The sequence below is a fragment of the Pantherophis guttatus genome, chromosome 1, assembly GCF_059756535.1.
Source record: "Pantherophis guttatus breed Tessera chromosome 1, ASM5975653v1, whole genome shotgun sequence".
In the NCBI taxonomy this organism is placed as follows: domain Eukaryota; kingdom Metazoa; phylum Chordata; class Lepidosauria; order Squamata; family Colubridae; genus Pantherophis; species Pantherophis guttatus.
In genome coordinates, this window is record NC_142063.1 from 247086947 (window position 1) to 247110684 (window position 23738).

General features: G+C 37.3%; 1 protein-coding gene across 4 annotated transcripts in view; it reads right to left on the minus strand.

Moving 5' to 3' along the window:
• Positions 1-23140, minus strand: part of CDK19 (cyclin dependent kinase 19) — an 85061-nt gene extending 61921 nt beyond the window's left edge. Inside the window, exons 1-4 of one of the 4 annotated variants that reach the window (XM_087882636.1) lie at positions 22879-23110; positions 22427-22578; positions 9848-9908; positions 3127-3202 (exon numbers count right to left, since the gene is read on the minus strand). In XM_087882636.1, the coding sequence (XP_087738762.1) occupies positions 3127-3150 (24 nt within the window). In that variant the 5' untranslated portion in view covers positions 3151-3202; positions 9848-9908; positions 22427-22578; positions 22879-23110. Of the gene's footprint in view, positions 1-3126; positions 3203-9847; positions 9909-22426; positions 22786-22878 lie in introns of those variants that run through there. The other 3 variants (XM_034409163.3, XM_034409162.3, XM_087882637.1) reach the window with 3 other exon arrangements.
• Between the last annotated feature and the right edge of the window lie 598 nt (positions 23141-23738).

Sequence of the window (23738 nt, forward strand, 5' to 3'; positions counted from 1 at the left end):
TGTGGGGGAGGGATTTTTGCTACTGGTTCTCCGAACCACCCACCGCCATTGCTGCCGGATCGGACAATCCAGTCCGAACCAGGAGCATTTCACCGTGGTTATGGGGTGGGGAGATCTAGTTTTAAGGTTTTACTTGGAAAGGTGCTGTAAGACTCAATGCTCTCCTCTCTCTATATTATTTACATGAAGTCACAGGTTATCCAGTGGCAACATGCTGAAGACACCTAGTTATACATATTCAATTGTGGGGCTCTGGATGGAAATAGGCTGAAGCACAATCTTAGCAAGACAGAGTGACTGCGGATGCTGAGATTACCTGAAGCTGGAGATCTTTCATCTGAGTAGGATTAGACTACCCGGCTGGAAATGGTTTGTAATTTGTGGGTCCTCTTGTTTTTCTGGCTCTTACCTGGGGCTAGGAGAGCCTTTACATAAATCTTCTGTACCAGTTGTGCCTGATCCTGAATCAGGAGGCCCTGCTCAAAGTCACTCATGCATTTGTAATGTACTCTACATAGGACTGTGGCTGAAGGTCAGAAGCTACAGATGGTTCAGAAGACAGCAGCATGTGTAGTTTTGTATATATTCTACCTCAGTGTTGCCACATTTCATCCTATAAAATAGCATTCCCCTTGAGATTTAGATGGTCCCCACTCTGCTGGCCTTTATAAAGGCTCTGAAGATTTGGCTCTTTCCTCAAGCCCGAGGCTGTAAAATGAGTCATCAATACATGTCAACTGGATTATGTGAATGATTGTTTCCAGTGATATATTCATTTCTTTGCCATTTTTTTATTTTGGATATAATTTTTTTGATGTTTTAAATTGTCAGCCGCCAGCATCACTTGGTGATTGGGCAGCCATATATAATTGATTGATTGATTGATTAGACAACAATGCTGATATTATGTAATGTAATTATATAACCTTTTCTATTTCTTAAAAAGATATCTCATAAAGTTCATATTTCCTAATCAAACAGTCATGAAACAGCAATGCATAGTTTTGCTATGTAGAGTAATGGCTTTTTCAAACTGGTACCTTCCAGACAGTAACTCCCAACATATATGGAAAACTTTAGGATGGAGGAGAGCTAATCCAACTATCTCCCCAATTCTATAAATCCTAGAAAAAGTTATTTGTATACTGTTTCAGGTTTCTTTAAAAAAAATTCTTAGGCCTGGTTAACACATCACTTGTTAGTTCCTACAAAATGAGATTTTGCTGAAATGAAATCAGGTCCACAAATGCTGATGCAATAATATTCTTTAATTGCATTAAAGGTTCATTTTCTATTCTATTCTATTTGTTGGACTGATGCAACAGACTAACCAAATGCTGTATCAGAAAGTGATATACATGTATAACATACTGTATTTTTTGCACTATAAGATGCTCCAGACCATAAGACGCACCTAGCTTTTGGGGAGGAAAACAAGAAAAAAAAATCTGCCTCTGCCTCCCAGCAATTTATCTCCTTCCAGCAAACAGAAAACAGCCTGGTTAGCTTCAGCACAGACTGATTTAGCACGAGCAGCTGATTGGCGGTTGGATCAGCCTCCTGGAATACTGCCGATCAGCTGTTCCAGGCTGCGGGGATCACCGCTGCCCATCGCCGCTGCCACTTATTGCCGCCTATGCGTGCCCCATTTTTGGCCTCCGCACGTCCCATTTTCGGCCTCAACACACCCTATTTTCAGCCTCTGTGTGTCCCGTTTTCAACCTGTTCCCAGCCACCGCTGATCCCCGCCACCTGGAATGGCCCCAAAATGGGATGTGCAGAGGCCAAAAATCGGATGCACAGAGGCCAAAAATGGGGCACGCATAGGCAGTGTTAGGTGATGGCATTAGGCGGTGGCGATAGGCAGCGGCAATGGGCATGGTGGTGACAGCAATCCCTGTAGCCTGTAACAGCTGATCGGTGATATTCCGGGAGGCCGATCCAACACCAATCAGCTGCTCGTGCTATATCAGGCTGTGCTGAAGCTAACCAGGCTGTTTGCTGCAAGGAGGCAAATTGCTGGGAGGCACAGGCCAAAGGATGGAGGTCGATGGGTGGGTGGGGCTTCGGCAACATTAGCTCTATAAGACGCACAGACATTTCCACCCACTTTTTTGGGAGGGGGGAAATGCGTCTTATAGTGTGAAAAATATGTTATTTGTCACAGACTTAATATTACAGAGCATTTTGCACCCCATTAAATGTACTGTATGTTAATACACTCAACTGCAAATAATCAAGTGGTGCAAATAAAACAGTGCACTTAAACAGTAAATCTTTTATTTAGAATACTTCTGTAAGTGGAAAGTATCCTGCTAGTTTTCTGGAAAATAGAATCACTACATATCTAAATCAAATCTATATTATTTTATTTTCATTTCTTTAGTTTAGTTAAATATTGTATCCTGCACTTTTGTAAAATATACCAAGAAGTAAAATCTCCTAAAAATTAGAAAAGTAATAAATTAATAGTACAGCAATGAAGTCATTAATATTTTTATTAAAATTTTAAAATTAGGATTAATCTAATTATTTTTAAGTATCTAAGTATCTTTTAAATGTGGATTATTGTATGTATGGTATCTTTTAAATTTGAATTTAAAATATACCATGTTATTTAGGTATAGATGTCAAATATGACATTTGAACCAAGTATGTTCAAATTTATGGAAACTTTTAAAGTTGACATTTAGCAGAATAATTAAAAATTAACATGGCAAAATTCAGCTAGTTTCCCTCTAGAAGCATTAGGTTCTACTGGCTGATAAAAGGATGGGCTTGATTTCAGTAATACTCCTTCCCCTTTCAGTCTAACTTCATCCATTCTGCACATTCCTAACTAGTCCATAGCGGCACTGAAGTGTATATCATAATTTATAATGGAGAAACTAAGTCTCCCCTTCTCAGCTGAAATAGGAACAGAGGAAGCTGCCTTACATATTAATTTGGATTGTTGCTCCAACTAGCCTAGCAGTTTCTCAATTAAATGCCAAGTATTGCAGATGGGACTTTCTGCACAGAAAGCAGAATGCACTGCACTACAGCTTTTCTCTGATGGAAACTAGTTGGATTCTCCCCATGCTGTTAATTGTAGAAAGAGTTGAGTATTTTTGTCGTGTCACTTACTGCTATTTCTCTACATGCCGACATGGATATTCCTGTGCCTTCAATCTGTTTCAGTGCATATTCCTTTTCGTCTTTTCTGCAAGAAAAAAGTGGATTTTACAGGACTTATTAACACTTGAAATATATAACAAGGCTTGCACACTTAATCTCTATTCTCTTATAACAGACTAATTGATGGTACAGTGCGGTTAATGATTCGTCCTATTTTTCCATAACCAATTATCACTTTGACAGGCAGCTGTTCGATAGGCAAAAACAACAATAATAATAAAGTGGACATTGTGATCTAATGAAAATACCTGATTTTCAAGTGATACTTTTCAAAATACCCTCCTAATTAAAGATGTGGAAAAACACAGTGATGAGGCAATTTTGGCAAGGGTGGAGCAAAACTAAGTGTAGGAAGGAATAGTTGCCCTGAATAAGACAACATTGCCAAGAGAATGGCAATTAGCACTCTATCAGCACCCATAGACATAACAACACAGCTTGCTTATAACAGGTTGTTTTAACCATTTAGCTGTGTCCGACTCTTGGCAACTTTATAGGCAAGTGCTCTTTATGTTACCCTGTCAAGCACAGGTTCTTTCAGTTGTTGGATGTTCGTCTTTATATCAGGTTTGGTACAAAGTGATACAGAGTGAAATCAATTTTTTAAAAATGTTTTTAAAAAGTAATGCTGTTACACCTACTGTATATCTAATTACTCTAATGCAGAACTTCTACATCTAGAAATTCTATGTTATTGGCATCAATTTTAAAAAATCAGGTACCAAACATATGATAAGACAGATCCATACCTAAGATATAGTGCATAAACAGAATTAAAGAACAAAATCTTGAGTTAGATGAAAAGCTTGATATGATATTGCACAACTTTCTATGTACATTTATTAGAGGTTTCCACTCCCCCAGTACTTAGGGAAATAGTAAAATGCGCCCTTTTTTCCTGTGTAATTGTTAATTGTTTTAATGAATGCTTTTTAGGAGCTGTGGTGGTGGAGTGGCGAGAATGCAGAGTCTGGTAAAATTTTATGGTGAATTTATTTTCAATTAAAGGTACATAAAAATTCAATATGCATAATGACATAATTTTAAGCATAATTGATATTCAAAATCTCTACAAATTGACGTACGTACTAATTTAAAAAAATATTTTATGCAGGATTTCTCTCTCACACACATATATACACACATATTTTAAATCTATACTATAAAATCATTTACTAAATTTTACTTTTCTTTTTTTTCCCCAAATAAAACTTATAAATATTATTTTAAAAAATAATATATATTATTTGAAAATCAAATAGCAAAAATAATACAAGTGATTCTTGTACAAAAACCTATACGGATATCATAGATGAAATTAAATTATCCCCAAAAGGCTCATGTATTATGCAAGAATACAATGATGACACAATGACCAAATTCCGTACAGTAATCCAAAATATTATTCTACTCAGTCACTGATTTTACATAAACTCCATTCAACCTGTTAGTTCAAAAACCGTCATTTAAAAAATTTTTGTATTCATTTTCTGGCTGGCTCCTAGTAAGTCAGTATTAGATTTCTAAATTTAATTAATACATAATATAGTTGCCATTAACAGAACTGTATTGGCACATGTAACATTCTCAGAGTTACATTTTTAATATAATTAAGTAGACATATAGGAATAGTTTGTATCTGCAGTTTAAATATTACCTTATTTAACCTCAACATCAACTTTTAAAAACTTTATTCCTCTGCTGCATTATCAACACATATATCAGATTTTGGGAACTTGACTATGCCAAAGGTTTTCCAACACACTGTTGTAAATGTTATACACATCTTTGGTACCAGCATACTATTTTTATTCTCTATTAACCGCTATTAAAATTTGAGCCATTCTGTAAAAAATGTACTATATATCCCTATATAAAGGAACTTAAATGGTTATTTCATTTGGCTTAATTATAAGATCTATAACCCCAAATGGTGAGCAAGTATGTACATTTCGTATTATCTTTATTAGGAACACTGATTTTGTTCATAGAATATTTGTATTGATTTAATACCAATCAAAACCCATGCCTCATATTAATTTATTTTGTTGGGCTATATAACAATTTATTGGTATAACAGAGTATCACAGATATCTATTGTATTTCTAAAAAGGTTTTACATTGTTTAATTTAAAAACTGAACCAAGCAATATAATGTTATGCACTTTCATATATGTTGTGACATTAATGTATCAAGAAAGTTTTGATTTGATAAAAAAGCAACTTTATGAAAATGTTCAGCTTCTATCTCAAAAAAAATCTTTCCAACCACATCTTCAGTTTTCCAGAAATTTGTTCTTGCGACCTATGCAGGATTGTATTCATCTTTCAAGATCCATAAGGAGTTTGTTGACTTCTGCTTTGGTATGGTCTCTGCAAACATGGCTATGATGCCCAGAATCTAAGAAAAGTTGAAGGTTTGTCAGAACAAATGCTGACTTCAGACATTTTTTTCCCTTTTAGTTTTGAAATGAATTTGGCTGGAGGCAAGACTATGGTTTTTATGTAGCTGACAAGCTGGAGGCAAACAAATGTCTAATTAAAAATAAATGTACCACCCATATGTTTGCATGCACTCTTTAAAGAAGACAACCAAACTGTATTGGCACACATACAAAAATGTACTAATTATTAGATATTAAGGTAAAATGTCAGTACTTATTTAGCGACTGTTTTGTTTAATGACTGTTTGGAGTAATGAAGATGATGAAAAAGTAATTTTACAATCAAACCTTGTATTTATGACCCTCACAGAACTCTAAAGCAAATTAAAGCTGAAGTACGATCATAAGCACATTTCTGGTTGCACTTAGAAACCGCTTCACTTAATAACTGAGTTGCTGGGCCTAATTGTGGTCTCTAAACAAAAATTACCTCTTTATATCTACGCACTAGCATATTTTTAAAATAATATTCCAGAAGCAATGTTTAAAGCCAATTATTTCCAAATATTTTGGAGAAATATGTAATGATGTTTATAAAATACAATAAAAAGAATCTCTCTTCCCTCCTGAAGTTCTCTCGTAACCAGAACAATATTTTTCTAAACAGAAAGGAAAAGTTTCTTATTTTTCAAAAAATCATCCTGTCTAGCAGATCAATAGTTGTTAAAGTATCTAGCAAATTTTATCTTTGCAATCAGCTTTTATGCACCTTGAGGTCTAATTTTCTGGTCCAGTTAGAAATCAGTTTAGGGATACAAAATCTAATATTAGTAGTATTTCTTGTAATTTCAATCTATTTTCAGAATTCCATTTATAATATTCCTTTTCTAAAAATGCATCATTTAGGGATAATAATAAAAAAGGACTAGGAAATTGATTTTATTTATTTGTTTGTTTGTTTATTATTAAATTTATACGCTATCCACCTCACTATACAAAGTGACTATGAGTGACTTACAGTGCCATAAAATCATAAATATAAAAAATATAAAAGCATTAAAATTATCAACAAGTAAATAAAGACTAAAAACCAAGAGCATGAAGGGTACAAGGGTGGGCTCATGTTTCTCACTCCACCAACTACTTCCAGCATACCCCCATCAGTGCCCTAAGCCAACCAGCAGATCCAGGTTTTAAGGCCCTTCTAGAAGGCAAAAAGAATAGTGGCAGATCTCATCTTTGGCAACAAGATGTTCCAGAGGGCAGGGGCTGCAGGGGAAACGGCTCTTCTCTAAAACCAGTGATGACGAACCTTTTCGGCATTGAGTGCCCAAACCAGAACACACGTGCATGTGCGTGCATGTGCGTACGCCGGAGTGCCGGAAACCCAAAGACCAGCTGGCCAGCACGCACAGGCCATTTTTCAGGCTGTTTTGGGGCTGTTTTTCGGGCAGTTTCCTGGCGCTCTCTTGGAATAGAGGATTAGCTTCATTAACAGAAAGTTATCCTAGCATGAGCATCTAGAAGGAAGCTAGTTGAAAGTAAATCTGTAATAAACCTTAAGTGAAAACAAAGTCCCAAAATCTGTGTCAAGATCACATATTAAGATCTTCATTTTACCCAAGTTGTGTCAATTTGGACAAGTGATATCCCAAAGGTGCTTCAAAACTACCATATTGTAGTTCTATGTTGGGCAAGGTATTCCGAGATAAGAAACCAGCTCTGTGGGTTATTGCAATCCAGGTGTGTCCTCTCACATTATAGCACTCAACCCCACAACCCATTCACTAGAAAACAATAGATTTTGATAACATTTATTTGAAATAACACAGTTCCCAGTTCAGCTCAGGTAATAACAATTTATTTGCCTTTTCTGAATTAAATTGGGTTATCTGAGTGCATGTAACTTGATATGATATTCAAAAGTGCTGTCCTATGGACATTACAATATGGATTAGGGAAGTTAAAGGAAAAAAGGAATGAGGGAGCCTGCCTTAAGGGCAGAGAATTCATCTAAAAGAACCTCTGGTTTATATTCAGTTCTTCTAAACTTCTAATAAGGCTGTTCAGTCACATGCTATTATTGCAATCCTAAAATAATTTCCTGCTGAGAGTGCCACCTCTGAAGCCAATTCTATTCTTGTCAGGAAAAGGAATTCCTAAAACCAATGACTTCAGTCTTCTTGCAGATATAACAGGCACTGAAAATTGTTACACAGTATGGAGCAGTAAAAATTCTTAACAGAACTGAAACCACATAAGAACCAACTTTAGTTTGCAATTCTGCAGAATACTTTTTTTTCATACGCTTTACATACTTAGGCACAAAGGGTACATTTCAGCAGCAAGACAAGAGAGATGATGCATATCTGAGCACCTAGGATCACCATAAAAGATAAGTTCCCTGTACTTGTTCCAAAGGAAATAAAGCACATTTATGTTTATAGTTCTCCTTTACCTCAGGAAATAAAATTCAATCACAAACCATCTGTGTATATGCAGTGATATTCTACATGCAACTATGTTCGGCCCTGCATAATTATTTAACATGTTTCGTACATGTGAATGGTACTCATCCAATAATGACACCAAGTTTCAAGCAGCTTTAAAATGGCCCAGTTCAAACACTATTATAAATAGCCACTCCTCATTATTGTTCATAAAGAGCCATAGGAGCGCAGTGGTTAGAGTGCAGGACTGCCGGCTACTTCTGCTGACTACTGGCTACCTGCAATTTGGCAGTTCAAATCTCACCAGGCTCAAGGTTGATTCAACCTTCCATCCTTCTGAGGTGGGTAAAATGAGGACTCAGATTGTTAGGGGCAATATGCTGACTCTGTAAACTGCTTAGTATAGTGACCCACCAGTGGCCTGCGCGGATCTTGGCTGATCCCAACGACGAGGAGGCTGATGTGGTGTTGCGCCAGCAGCCAGTGCAGCCGGCGCTCGCATCGGACAGCGAGGAGGCTGAAGAGGATGTGGTGCCAGAGGCAGAGACTCAGCCAGGGCCTTCAGAAGTGGAGAGGCTCCTTCAAGTGGAGAGAGCGAAGTGGAGGAGCCTCTTCTCAATGCTCGAGCATGCAGGGCTGCCAAAAGATAGGAGTGGCTACTCAGGAAGAGTAGGTCTCCTCGAGAGTAAGGCTTGAGGCTAATTGGCCACTCCCTTAGCCTATTTAAGTCACACACGGTTAGTAAGTTTCTTGCTGGAAACAACTTGTAATTATCATCAGAGCATTTTTGGAAGTCTTATCGTATTTTGTTTTCTGGGCTGGTTGCCAACCTTTCCCGGACTTTGGTTTATTCTTGCTACTTAATCAATTTGATAAGGACTGTTGGTGTGTGTCAATATCCTTGGAAATCCGGAGCTGGGGCAGAACACTTAGAGAGGGCTGTAAAGCACTGTAAAGCAGTATATAACTCTAAGTGCTATTGCTATTGCTAAATTTCTTTACATAGCCTGAGTCATATCAATCTTTAATTGCAATTATTGCAGTAGAAGCAGACCCATAGCAGCTGTTGAAACAAAAACATAATCACTGAGGAAAAAGAATATTTATTTCCATTTGTTCCTGATGAGTTTATGTAAAGCAAAAGTCTCAATTATCTCAGTTCAAGGATAATCTAAAAGAAATTATCACCAAAATTCTCTATCAAATCTCACACTGCAATAAATAGAGGGTTTGAAATTAAATATTACACAAATTTTCTCACTTTCGAGTTAAGAAAAGATTTAAGTGCTAATGAAGTGTAAGGAATTAAAGAGTCTAATAAATTCTGCAACCTTAAGTCACATGGTGTAAGATAAGAACCAATATAACATATATTTATTGTGCAGAACTTCAGCTTTTATTTAGGCTGGCTTCATGCATCGTGCTAACCATATGTTTGATTTTAGTTTAACTTGTTATATGGTTCCGGAACGCCTCAGATAAATATCCACCCAGAAATAAGAGTCAGGCAGGTATACATGCATGTGAAAAATACATCAGAAATTTCTGTCTTCCTCTACTCCCTTCATTTCTGCCCCTTTATTCCTACTGTTGCCAGTAGACCCTTGTAGAATGGAATGCAGAGGTAGAGTAGACACCAACGAAAGGGCCATCTTAATTTCATGGATTGTATGAACAGCTAAAACAGGCAGTCTAATGACATGACTGACCATTAACCAGGATTCCGATGTTATACATGTATTTATTTTTCACCTTCAAGGACTGCACAGTACTATGTCAGTGCACACTCGCACACAGGCACACATTATGATGCCAGAAGGCAGCACTCCTCTTTACCTTCTGCTGAGTATCTTGCTACCTCCAAGGCTTGAAGTCCATATACGAAGCCCATTGGAATCTATGAACACAGCAGAAGTAAAAGGCAGAAATTTATGTAGATATACAGGATTCACACCTCATAACTCAGCAGTGCCTAGTATCTAGATACCCATGGAGCCAGTCTTTAATAAGCAGACATGCTATTTGGAAACAAGATCATTGCCAAACTGAATCCTCTTAAGTAGCTGAAATGTTGTCAAGGGAACAAATAAACAAATATGGTTCTCTTCTTGTGATATACCCTAAGTTGGAAATAGTCAACCTTAAAAAAGCGAAAGCCATTTGAAAAACACTTTGCATCCTATGGCATACACTAAGTCTGCTCTTTCTTCCCACCGTTAATTCTGGTTAAGCACATTTTACAACTATAACATTTAAAAGTAAATGCTTATGGAAGCAGAAACAGGATGAGAACCTTTCTTTTGAACCACCTTCAACTCAGTGGAAAACCACAACTATTATCTGTATCCAACCTAGCATTGCTGATTCACACACTGCACAAAATTCTCATGAACAATCTGGTTTCTGCTTTTGAAAGTAAACACAAATACCTTTTTTTTAAAAAGCCTTTCATTAATATCTGGGCAAATCCTAACTTTATAATGTGAGGGAAATAATCTTCATTGAAGGAGGTATTTCAAAATCTTTGCCATTTAACACAAGAAAAGGTTACAACACCCAGCATAGGATTCATCAATTACTTTGAGACAGAAGACAATTCCATAGCTGTTGCTTCAAGAGAAAGTGGAAATTGCATGATGCTAAAATATTATGATGAAAATGTTTAAGAAAAATGTATATTCTAGAGGCATTCATACATTTTAAATAAAAATTAAAACTTTATCTGCACGGAAGGAATAAAGAGTGATAAAGCTAACTGGTCATCAGTGATGCAGGTACCATACAAATTGATATTTTTTTAAACTAATGAGACAGAGTTCCAATTACCCAAAAGTGCTTCTTTCAAGAGGCAATTGGACTTTCTGGTTTTTCTTTGAAAACATTTCGCTTCTCATCCAAGAAGCTTCTTCAGTTCCAATTACTCTACAGAGGATAGTTATTTAACACTGGTTGTTACTTGGGAGGGACTTGCCATTTGAACCCTGAAATATTATTCCACCCTTAACTAGTTACAGCTATAATGCTACTAATCTCTTGCTAGCCCAGGGAGAATTCTGTTCTAAAAATTTTGAACACTATGTCCAAGATATTACATCAACTTTATTTTTAAATGCATAAAAGACAGAGGCGATTTTGAAATGTTCTGAAGTATTAGATGGAAGACTTGTTTAACCATATAAAAAGAGAAGAATTACATTGACAGGTCTCTATGATAAGTTAAAAGTGATGGCAACAAGTGATAATTGTATTATTCCTTGTTGCTGCAGAACAGCTTTTCTCAATGGCTATCCTTCAAGTGCACTGGGATTACAAATCCCAGAATGCTTAACCAGTAAGGCACTGCTCACCTTGACCTCTGAGAGTTATAGTCCCAATGCATTTGCTAGTGTGATAAAAAGTGCAGCTGAAGGAGGTGGGGGGTGGGGAGAATGTCAGCAGTAGCATTGCAGTAGCAGGCAGCACATTCCAGAGAAGGACCCAAGATAAGAGACTGTGCAGTACTGAACTGGATGGGGGAGGGAGGAAAAGCTTCAGGGTAGCTGCACTATGGAATCTCCCAGGATATGTCTATTAGGTTAGATTAGAAGGTTATAGCCTTAGTCTGGTAAGATTCTGTCTATTAGGCATAAGCAAATAAAGAACTGGGTTTGATTGGATTCATCTTTAGCTTAGATCTGACAGCTGGACATCTGGGGAAGAATGGCAACCAATTTCAGATCTTCTATTCACATTATAATGGGGCACGGTATATCTGGGAATATGCCACTACTACCACATCAGTGGAATATCCCAGGATGAAAATGAAAGACATGCCATATACACTGCAATTAATGGGTTTTGTATTTGAGGTTTTACTTCTATAAGCCTCCCGGAGTCACCATCTGTGAGTTGAGTAGCCATATAAATGTTCTTAATAATAAATAGAAAATAAAGAGAGAAGAACCTTAGCATCCTTTGTCAGGATTTCTTCATGACAATCTGTCCCCAACATGGTCCTTCTAGTCTTTCCACAGTGCATCCATCACCAGTATAAATAAAAATATTAGTTGTTCTCTTCTTCCCTTCCACTTTCCAGCATTAGAACCTTCTCCAGAGGTAGGTCTTTGGATAATATGTCCAAAATACATATGGGGAGGAGTGAGCTCTTGTCCTTCGCTCTAGCTCCTGCCAGGACTTGAAAGGAGCCCAGCAACTGGGCATCCCCTGAGCAATCATCCCGTGGTGATGTCACTGGCTAATCCTTTCAACCTGGAAGTGCCTCGGTGCTTCTGACACAAGTGAAAATAAAAATCAGTCCAAAGTAATATTCCCACTTCCATCCATTTTTTTTTTAATATTATTATCTTTTTCCCAATTTTCAAAGTTGGGTTTCCCCATAAAGTCAATTTAGCATGGGAAAAGGGTTGAATCTTTAAAAAAGATTCGATAGACATTATTTTCCATAGTTTTCTAATTGATGTAAATGTTTCCAGAGATATATCTTTATCAAGCTTTTCAGTCATCCAGATCACTGTTGTCCCAAAAGGTGCTTTTTTGAAATGGCAGCTGGAATTTCTTGATTTTTCTTGAAGGCATTTTGCTTCTCATCCAATAAGCTTTTTCACCAGAAGGTGCCTTTGGTTTCCAGAGATACTAGAGTATTAGTATATTTTGATCTTCATACTGCTCATCCAATCATACAGCACATGCTATATCTACATATTGTCTAAATCAGAAAATTAACACCGATTGTTAGTTTCCAGTATTTAATATCTGACAGTAGTTAGATGATGTTATAGCTCCAGATTCCAAAAACCGAATCCTTATTAATTTATAATTGCATTTTCTGTAAATTTCTCAAACCTATTGGATATTTTTAATGTTCCTTGTGTTAATAGCCTGTTGGAATAACTACCAGTTTTAGAGTTTCACATTAAATAGCTTAAAATCTTAATAGACTCCAAGACTCTGGATTTATTAGGCATATTGATTTAGAAAGATCAGATTAGCTGGCTATCAGCATTTTAGCAAATCAAGTTCAAAAATACAAGGTTGGCACAATAATAATACACTATACATAATCAATGTAACTCAGAGTACTTCAGAGTTACAGTTGTTACAGACAAGTAACTCTCTAACCAGGCATTGCAGGCATTCATCAATTCCAATATTAGGTTACGTAGATTTAAAATATGCCAAAGTTGCAATATTTTTCCTCACTTTTAAACCTCATTCTACAAGATATAGGCCACATAAAGGCTTTACTTTGGTAAGTTTACCATATACATAACAGAATTAAATTCGTTTACCCATATTTAAATTTATTAAGCGTAGTGTTTCCTACTCATATGCAGTGTTAGCAACCTAACAGCATCCTAATCAAGCTGCTAGTGAGCTCCTTTGCAAATATTCCATTTGCATGTCCCAGCAAACCCTGCAAGTACATTTAAATGTGTCTCAAGAAGCATGGAAAGCTAACATTTCATTGTGGCTAATTTCATACATAAATCAAATGTACAGATAGCTGACCAGATAAAAAAGAAATTTTACTGACTATGCTACTACTTACTGAAATCAAAAGTGCTACTACTATATATCAATAACTTGGCTGAAAATTAATCGTTTTAGAAAGATTCACAACTGATGATGTGCAATATAAAAATATCTATGTAACCTTATTGACTAACTAGATTATAGAATTCAAATAGATTAACCAATAAATACATAATTACAATGATGTATCAGGTACTAAATGTTTTCATCTCTCTGAGAAGAAAGGCAGATGAAATCATCATACATTTGTGTAAGCTGCTAACATGGATTTTAGCTATACTGTAGCAGTCCCTTGGTACCATGGTGATTAGAAAACTATAAATATGCATTACTGCTGGGTTTCTATGGAATTTTAACTGGCAACACTGCTACAGGCTTCCTTTTTTAAAAAAAAAAAATCCCCACACTAAAAGTTTACAGAGATTTCTTTAATGAAGAGACAAAGTCCTCTATCACCCCTCTGGTGACTGCCCCTTTTATTTTCTTTTGGCTTCTCTTCTAAAAATTATTTAATTTTATTTAAATGTGCTTCCTTAGTATTTGTCAATGAAGTAGGCCAGTTCAGGAAATAGATATCATAAGCAGTATGGCAACTCTATAAAGGGCATTATATTAGAACCTTGAAAATCTGACAAAGAGAATCAAACACTATTATCCTGAATTGCCTTATACCTCGAGTAAGTTGATGTTTATTTAGCCATTCTTTCTTCAAGTATATCTCCATTCAGTACTTCTCTACAGAACTGCATAGAGTTTACTTTGCTATCAATAATGCATAATTAAATAGTAATACAACTCTTTACAGTCTTTGCCTTCCTCAAGATTTAGTATATATAAATTCTGAATTTAAAATTCAGTACACAATCTAAATCATCAGGAAGTAACAAAGTGGCTCCATTATTATTACATCAAAATTGCATCAAACCAACTATACCCACACACTTGGAACTGCATTTGTACTGTACAGTACATTTTAACAGTAACATATTAAAGAGAGAACATTATCACTATATGAATAAATCATGAAAGTCTAACTGATTTTCCAGGCATGTTTTCATTTCTCTCACACTTTGCATCCCTACTAACACGGACACTATCATCATTTCTCTTCACCTAATCTTCCAATGCTTATCTGACCCTTTAAGACTAAAATAAGTGCAATATCCAGTATAATGATGCTGCAATGTACTGTTCCAAAGTTGGAAGATTGGTCCAGAGTTCACAATACTGTATAATGAGGCTGAAATTGGGTATTTCTTCCAAGCTTTTTAGTTCCACATTGGAATGAAAATGTATAGAGATAGAAAAACAGAGACAGAGTTAGTAATGGCTTGCTCATAGAGAAAGCTTTCGGTTGGACACGATGTCTTTCCAATATATTCAGGATAATTTGTTGGTGTATGACTTCATATGGCCCAAAGCTAACTGTAGGATACAACATCTTAGATGTATTAAACTTAATATCATACATTGTTCGTTCCTGTCCAAGGGTAGATCTATATTTAATTTTATATCCAAAATTAAACAACCTTTAGCCATATATTCACATTACCAATCAAGCTGTCTTTGAGTTTGAAACAAAATTCAGTAAGGAACAGAGAATAAGTAACCAATTTATTATTATATAATTAGTTATATCTATGCTTTACAGAATTTTAAAGATATTGTTGTAGATATACAATCAGAACAATGTGTATACTTAAGATATTCTTAGAAAGAATACTATACTAAAAAAAATCTACATTTTGTCAACTGTCAAAATTATCAAAATTAGGGTAAGGAACCAATTGAGGGCTACTCTAAACAAATGTTTAGCCATTGAGAGACATAGAAGGTAATGACACAATGATTATATAAAAATATATCAAAGCAGAAATTTTCCATCACTTCCTGAGTGAGGAGTGATTCAGTGTATTATTATTATTTTTAAAAAAATGAATTAAACCTGTTACAGGTATTACAGAGCTGAGTTTCCTGTTCCAGAAAGAAGATAACTCTCATGTTATTATTTGGTGGTCTGATGTCAAATTTCAGCAGTTTGACCTTGGGAGATTCTTGAGCCTACAAATAAGAAATGGAAGCAACATATAGCAACAAATTGTCCACCTGGGACACATTATGCAAACTGAGCAAAATTTAGAGCAAACAGGCATATAAGAAATGTATTCCATTCTCTGAGCATAGCTAAATAAGATTTCTACAGGCATTTCCAATATATATTTTCAACATATCTTTATATTTATAAAGACTACCAACTTTTTTTTTCTTTTTCAGTACACACTGTTCAGAAGCTGAAGTCAATTCTACTACAGAATTATGGGGTCTATATTGGCCTGAATATGTCTTTACTCAATTCTTCACCCAAGGAAAATTCTACAGCAACAGCTATGACAAAAGGAGAGATAAAGTGCCTGACTAGCTAACTAAAAACAGCCGCACTTAACCTTGCAATGAGTAAATTCCATTGCTATTTCCTACCATCTAAGGTATCAAAACAGGAAAGGCTTTGCTTAGATATTTTTAATTCACAGTTGGCAACTATCACAATGATGACGTTGAGAGAAAATTTCTAGCCATTTTTGCTCTGTTTACAAGAAAAAGAGAAAGAAGTTCCCTAATTTTAAGAAAAAGTAGAGCTAGTCTGGGTCAGATTAAAATACACACAAAGCTTTTTGTAATCTTTTGAGCTCTAGTACTTCTTTCACTCAGTTGTCATCCAACAATTTAACCACCTATTTAGACAGTTTTGGATAGAAAAGGATATTTTCTATCATTAAATTACTTTGGAGATTATGTCTTAAATCTGTGTTTTTTTATGCTTTTATTATGGCACTCTGCACTCTATGATTATAACCATGTTGCTTGTATTTTTACGATTTATATTGTTCTGTTTGTTTCCTAGTATGATTTGCTTATTAGTAACCCATGACTATCACTAAGTGTTGTATCTTATGATTCTTGATGAATGTATTTTTTTTTCTTTTAGGTACACTGAGAGCATATGCACCAAAGACAAATTCTTTGTGTGTCCAATCACACTTGGCCAATAACAAATTCTATGCTATGCTATGCTATGCTATGCTATGCTATGCTATGCTATGCTATGCTATGCTATGATGTAGAATTCCTTGAAAAACAAATGCTCCCAGGTTTCTGTTTAGCCCATTATACCTTCTATTTAAACCATACATTCATCATCTTGACTTGAAGACTTTTAGAATAGAAGCTTACATATTACCCCTCTTCAAATATCAGACACGTGAATTTACCCTGTTTCCCTTCAGATCTTTGACTAATACTTTTTCAGATGTGGGCATGGTCATCATCTACTTGGAAGTCAAAGCATTTGAAGAATGAAGAAGAACATACAGAATATAAGTATAACAAATTAGTCCTCATATATATGCAAAGTATAATAGGATGGTTACTCCCAAACCTTCCCAATGCTCCACACCATAAAGAAATAATATTAAAAGGTCTGATTAACTATAGTCTTTCCTTTCTCCTTTTAATCAATAGCATTATACAATAATTATTTCAACTACCATGTTGTAGTTGACTTCAATGACTGTCAAAACCTTCTGAAATACAAATATAATTCACTTCTAGAATTTCTTTTAAAGTACTAGTTAAATGAGTAAAAAATAAACTAGTGTGCTAGGAAGCTATAATTTTGTTTCAAATGGGCATTTTGATCCATCAATATATGACTGTGATTTTACTATTAGCTTGGAGTATCTATTCATTATTCAAATTTATATAGTCATCTCATATATATGAGTTTAGGAAGCTTACAAACAATTAAAATATAAAAACAACAAAAAATAACAACCCAACAATTTAAAAAAAGAAGAAGAAAACCTATTTAAAAAAACCTTCATAAAATTCACAGCTGAGGCATCCTGTTCATGACAAAAGACCAGCAGATCCTTGGCAGGGCAGCCTCTTTCCAAGGCACTGGAGGGATGGGTCTGGCAGGAAGGAGACACATGGAAGGAGAAGACCAAGACATGCTCCCCAATGTTATGTATATTTACTTAAAAATAAATGCCACTATGTTCATTGTCTTTTTTTTTTCAATAAATCTATACAAAGCTTGCAACTTTGAATTTCAAAGTATTGGAATCACAAATGCTTTGGTCAACAAAGTATGTATATAACATGTATACAAGATATCCAACACTCCAACAAAGAGGTACTCTTCGACTTGTGCATTTTTGAACTACTCACATCCTGAGTGGTAAAAAAGCTGTAAAAAATTTCAATAGCTCTGAGGCTATGCGGCCATTTTCAATGTTTAATTTCAAAATGAGCCCCCAAAGCAAATTTAATTATTTGCAACAGCTGGGAGCTTATGCACAATGACACAAACTAGTGACAATAAAGGACTAATTCTAATTAGTCACATATTCTCATCAGTTCACCTTTCCTCTGGCTTCAGAAGACACGGAATCATTAATGGGTAAAATGTTTCCTACTTTTAGATGCCGCTAGTGGAGTGTTATTTAGGGATCCCTTCTTTCTGTATTAATAGCAATAGCACTAAGACTTATATATCACTTCACAGTGCTTTACAGCCACCTCTAAGCGGTTTACAGAGTCAGCATATTGCCCCCAACAATCTGGGTCATTTTACCGACCTCAGAAGGATGGAAGGCTGAGTCAGCCTTGAGCCTCGAACTGCCAAATAGTTTTATTAATAGTTTTATTTGGCATGCACATATCCAAGCACAGTACAGATAGTCCTTGATGAACAACCATTTGTTTGGCAACTGCTTCAAAGTTATAGTGGCGCTGAACAAGGAGACTTACAGCTGGTCCTCAAAGTTGTAGCCATTGCAGCATCTCTGCAATTCATGATCGCAATTCAGATACTTGGCAAACAGCTTGCAATTGTGACAATCGCAGATGGGATGGTCACAGCATCCTGCAATCATGTGATCACCATTTGCGACCTTCACTGCTAGTTTCCAATAAGCAAGTCAATGGGGAAACCATTGGTCACAAGGTCACAAATGGCAATCATGTGATATCATGCTAATGATTGTGTGGAAATACCTAATGAATGCAACTAGAATTGCCAATATAAGTCAGCATGGTCATTTGATGTTGAACTTTACTACCAGGTTGCATAGTAACAGAGTTCCTGGTTCCAAATACCATCATTAACAGAGGACTACTTATATAATAAACTACTTATATGAAAAATGGCTGTTGAAATTAAATTCTTATGACATTTCTGGACCTTTGCACAAGTGGATTGTTGCTTTCTTGTCTAATAAGCTGTAGAAAGTCAAAATAGGGAACTCACTGTCTAACCCTGCATCAATTAACAGTGGTGTTCTGCAAGGCAGTGCTTTAGGTCTCCCACTTTTCTTGCTCTATATCAACAATTTATGTGATCAACTTAAAAGCAATTGCGTCCTTTTTGCCAATGACATAAAATTATTTAATACTACAGATAATTCTGTTGTTTTGCAAAGTGATCTCGACTATGTGTCTGGATGGTCATCCATTTGGCAACTTCAAATTTCGATTAATAAATGCTGTCTTACATATTGGTAAACATAATCAGAATGTCAAATATAAGCTAGGTGGTATTGATCTAGCAGATGACCCTTACTTTGTTAAGGACCTAGGTGTACTTATCTCTGACGATCTATGCTCCAAAGTTCACTGTAACAGCGTTGCTAAAAAAGCACTAAGAGTTGTAAACTTAATTCTACAAAGCTTCTTTTCTGGAAACATTGTATTGGTAACTAGAGCTTATAAACCTTATGCTAGACCAATCTTAGAGTACTGTTCAACTGTTTGGAATCCCTACCATATATCTGATATTAGTACAATCGAGCGGGTTTAGAAGAAAACTTTATGAGAAAAGTTTTGCATTCTTCTATACATAATAGAATTCCTTATGCTACTAGGCTCGTAATTCTTGGTTTGGATAACTTGGAACTGTGTCGATTGCAGTCAGATTTGGTATTACAAAATACCTAAATTGAACATACAAAATTGTACATAGTAATATTTTACCTGTCAATGATTTTTTCTGTTTTAATCGCAATAATATGCACACGAACAATCGCTTTAAACTCAATGTAAATCATTCTAAACTTGACTGTAAAAATACAATTTTTGTAGAAATTTGTATAAATAAAGTTGTCAAAGTCTGGAATGCTCTACTTGACTCAGTTGTTTCAGCTACAAATTTTCAGTTTTAGTCACAAATTGACTTCAGCGGACCTCACTTCATACTTAAGAGGTCCATAGAGGGGGCATGCATAAGTGCACTAATGTGCCTATCGTCCCTGTCATTGTATTTTTATATTATTCCTGTTTTCTTTTCTGTTTGACAAATTATAATAAATAAATAAAATAAAATAAAATAAATATCAGATCTGATGATTTCTAAAGGCAGGAGCCAATCACTTCAGTATCCAGGGCAATGAATTTTTCAAATCCTTTCTCTTTCTCCATCATCCCCCATGCAGAACAAATCACATTAGCTGACTGATTGGCTCCCTAGAACTTCTGGGTATTTCCTAAAATAATTTGTTCTTTTTTAAATGTAAAGTCTGGGGTATACCACTAATTTTGTGAAGGGGGTGGTGGTATTTCCATGGTATGCCGCTTCCCTTGCTTTTTTTTTTTTTTTTGCACTTTCCTTCAACTTATGTTTTTAATTTTTTTAAAAATTGTCTGTACTTTAGGAAGGTACAGGCAAACATTTTAAGAATTTGTGTGTGAGAGAGAATAATTTTTAGTTACATTGTTACATTACATACTTCCATGGCATTGTTTTCTTTGCACATTTGTATTCATTTCGGTGTTTGGAATTTTAGAGTAACTGTGTAAGTTGACACTAAAGGGAGGTGTGATAGCAAAAAGTTTAGGAACCTCTGCTCTATGGTACAGAAGCAATTTTAAGGTGGCTATGAAATTATTAAGGAACCTTCAATCCTGATTATTTTTCTCACTTTTTCCTTTTTTTTCCAATACATTTTTCAATTATGTATTTCAGAGTAACATGTTTTTCTGTGCAATTAATTCTAAAGGGGCAGAAAGATTACTACATGCATCCTCCTTTCCTCTTCTATTTTACAGTCCTGATTTTGGAAAGGGTGATTAACGCTACCTGTTATAGTGAACCAAAAGCAGCTCATTTGTGAGGCATGCCATCAAAATAATGAATCGTAATAGAAAGAGAGATATCCTGCCCCAAGATCTCTGGAATCTCCTTCTTTAGTGCATCTGAGTTTGGCCATTTTGCTCTTGCACTTCTCTGCCCACAGAAATATTAATAAACAAAAATACAAGCAACCACTCCTGTCCTTTCTAGATGGGTGATGCAATACCAATAGTCCTCTGCTTACTTCCATCCATTCATTGTTCAAAGTTACAGTGACACTGAAAAAAATAAATAAAACCAGTTCTGTAAGTTACAGGTGTCGTACCATCCCCAAGGTCAAATGATCACAATCCAGGCATTTGGTTGTCTGGGTTGTGATTATGGCCATATCAGGCATTTGCTCACTTCCCACAAGCAAAATCAATGGCCAGCAGGGAAGGTTTCAAACTGGTCCAGTAAATTGCTCCCACTTCTAAGAACCCACTACTGTATAGAGTAAGAGATTTCAGGGAGTAGATGCTTCATCTTATTCCACCCCTATTCTGAGAGTGGGGACTGGATCCAATTAGCATACTTCTTCAAACCACATCATGAAACAGAAGAACCATACAGGCAATGTTTCCTTATACCCAAGTGTTTCTTTTTGATGGTCCCACTATGCCCAATCCTTCCTGCTGCACTACCAGTGACAAGGATGCATGTTCATTGCAAAGTGAGGAGACAGCAGCAACCGTGCAATCCCTTCCATCCTTAAACTCAACACAAAGAAAAACAGAAGCCAAACAACTGTATAAAGGCAGTAGCTGATCTTGCAGTAAACAAATGATCTCTCCTCACTTTATCCCACCCCCCAGAAAGAATAGCAAGAAACAAGTTGGTGAACTAAGTTGAATGCACTCAGAGTTGCCAAAAGAGAGCAAATGAGAGGATAAAATGTCCTAGGACTAGGGCAGTCCTCTCTATGTTGTGTTGTTCACACACAGCAAGCATTTGGATCAAACTGTCTGTTCAAGCAAAAAGTTTAGGTAGTGTTGTGGAACCAATCTTCGGTGCAGGGAGAAAAGCACCCATGACTTATACTAAAAATGGAAAAGCAAAAGAGTTCCTTCCCTAGAAGCTGACTTGTCCGCTTTCTAGCTAGGGAAACTCACTGATGACTCCCGATCTTTGTTTCTTCTTGAAAGAAAAGAAGGAAAGCAGAAGAAATGACCAGCTTGCATCATTTCATCCAAACGGGGGCTCCTTTTCCTTAAACGGCAGAAATCGCTGTGCTAAGCAAGTTTTTTTGTGTTTTTTTTTTCCAAACAAAGATTTAATTTCAATTTCAATGGGACTTTTTTCCCCTGCATGGGATTCGGGTGGCGCATTAAAGTGTCAATACACAAAAGATGCTTTCGCTGTTCCCAGGGTTCAAATTCCGGCACGATCAATCCCGTCTCGTAGGTACTCACGCTGTCGGGAGTTTTCTCGGCTCTGGCCCCGCCCACCACTGGCCCCGCCTACGGTGACCCTTAGATCCGCCCACCAAAGGCTCTCCCTGCAGTTAGCTGCCCTGCCCTCCAACCCCCCAGCCGCCCCAACCCGACGGGTGCGGGGATATTAAGCCCCGCTGCTGGGACGGCGCCGCGGAAGGGAGCAGGGCTTGAAAGTTCAGTCGCTGCGGAAACCGACGTCTCCTAACCTCGGCTCCCCTGGGCCGCCGCCGCCACCGCCGCCGCGCTCTTCCCGCTCCCCGCCTCGCGGTTTCTGCTTACCCGTCCTTGCGCCGCGCTTTGTAGACGTGCCCGTAGGTGCCTCGCCCGACTTTGCAGCCCTCGTACTCGAACAGATCCTCCACCCGCTCGCGCTCGGCCGCCAGCTTGGATTTGAACTCGTAGTCCATGTCTTTCACCCATGGAAGGAGCGACTAGAGAAGGAAGAGAGGGAGGTGGACAACGGGGTGAGGCGGCGGCGGGACCGGCGGCGTTCAAGCGCAAGGGCACGAGGCCACCATACTGGGCACCATTTCCTTGTTTTGGGTTTTTTTTTTGAGGGGGGGGGGTTGTGGGGGAGTCCCCTCAGCCGCCACCCGCTTCAACCACCGCTTCCAAGAGTTAGAGTCGCAAGGGCTTCTGGGTCAGGTAGTAGTGATGGAGGCGCGAATTCGCAGGCGCTTGGGGAAGACTGGGAATGCCGGAACTACAAGACCCAGAGTCTCTTGCAATACCTTAGCTTGCAAGCGCCTGCGCGTTGCGGCGCGCTCCCTCGGTTATTGCTGAGTGGGTGCTGGGAAGTTGCTGACTCTTCACGTTGTGAACGAGTCGCGGATGGCTCAGTAGAGAAACCGGGAAACGAGCTTATTCCCTTGGCCCGCCACCAGCTGCCGCCTTCTGGAGGGAGAAACTGGGCTAAGGAGCTCGGTTAATGGAGAAGTCTCGCGCAGGGACTTGTTTATCTCCTGAGCTGTCATTCAGGTTAAAGCCCTACCCTTCATTCCTTCGTTCGCTTCTATTGGACAGAATTCGTCCCGCCTTTTCTTCCCCGACCAATGAGGCGGCCCGCTCGCCGAAATTAAAATACTGCCCTCTCAGTCCTTTAGTTGGAAGGGCGGAGCTTTGCGCTTGAACGTTGCGGGCAAAGGACTCGGCTGGAGCGGTTCGTCCCCTTCTCGCTCCAATGCTTCGGGTTTCCCGCCCTTCCCCCGTCCTGGATACATTATTAATGACACTGGCCGCACGATTCCCACCGATGGCTGCTCGGCCTTGGCATAACGCTGGGCGAAAGAATAATGCTCGCAATGAATAAGGCAACAGCAATTGAGACATGCCATTAGATGCGTGGCATTGTTCTACAGGTAATGCGTATAAAATCCGTCACTTTCCGATGAAAATTTACGGCACCTAATCCTACTTGGAAAGACTTGGACATAAAGTCAAACATCTAGGTTTTATATACCTACTTAAATGAAAAGCCCAGTAGCTTCGAAACGGATTTGGAGAAATTATTTTACAACTATCTCAATTACTATCACCGGTTCCTAATGTACCTGGAAGAATTTTCTTGAAATTTTCAGAATACAAATATCAA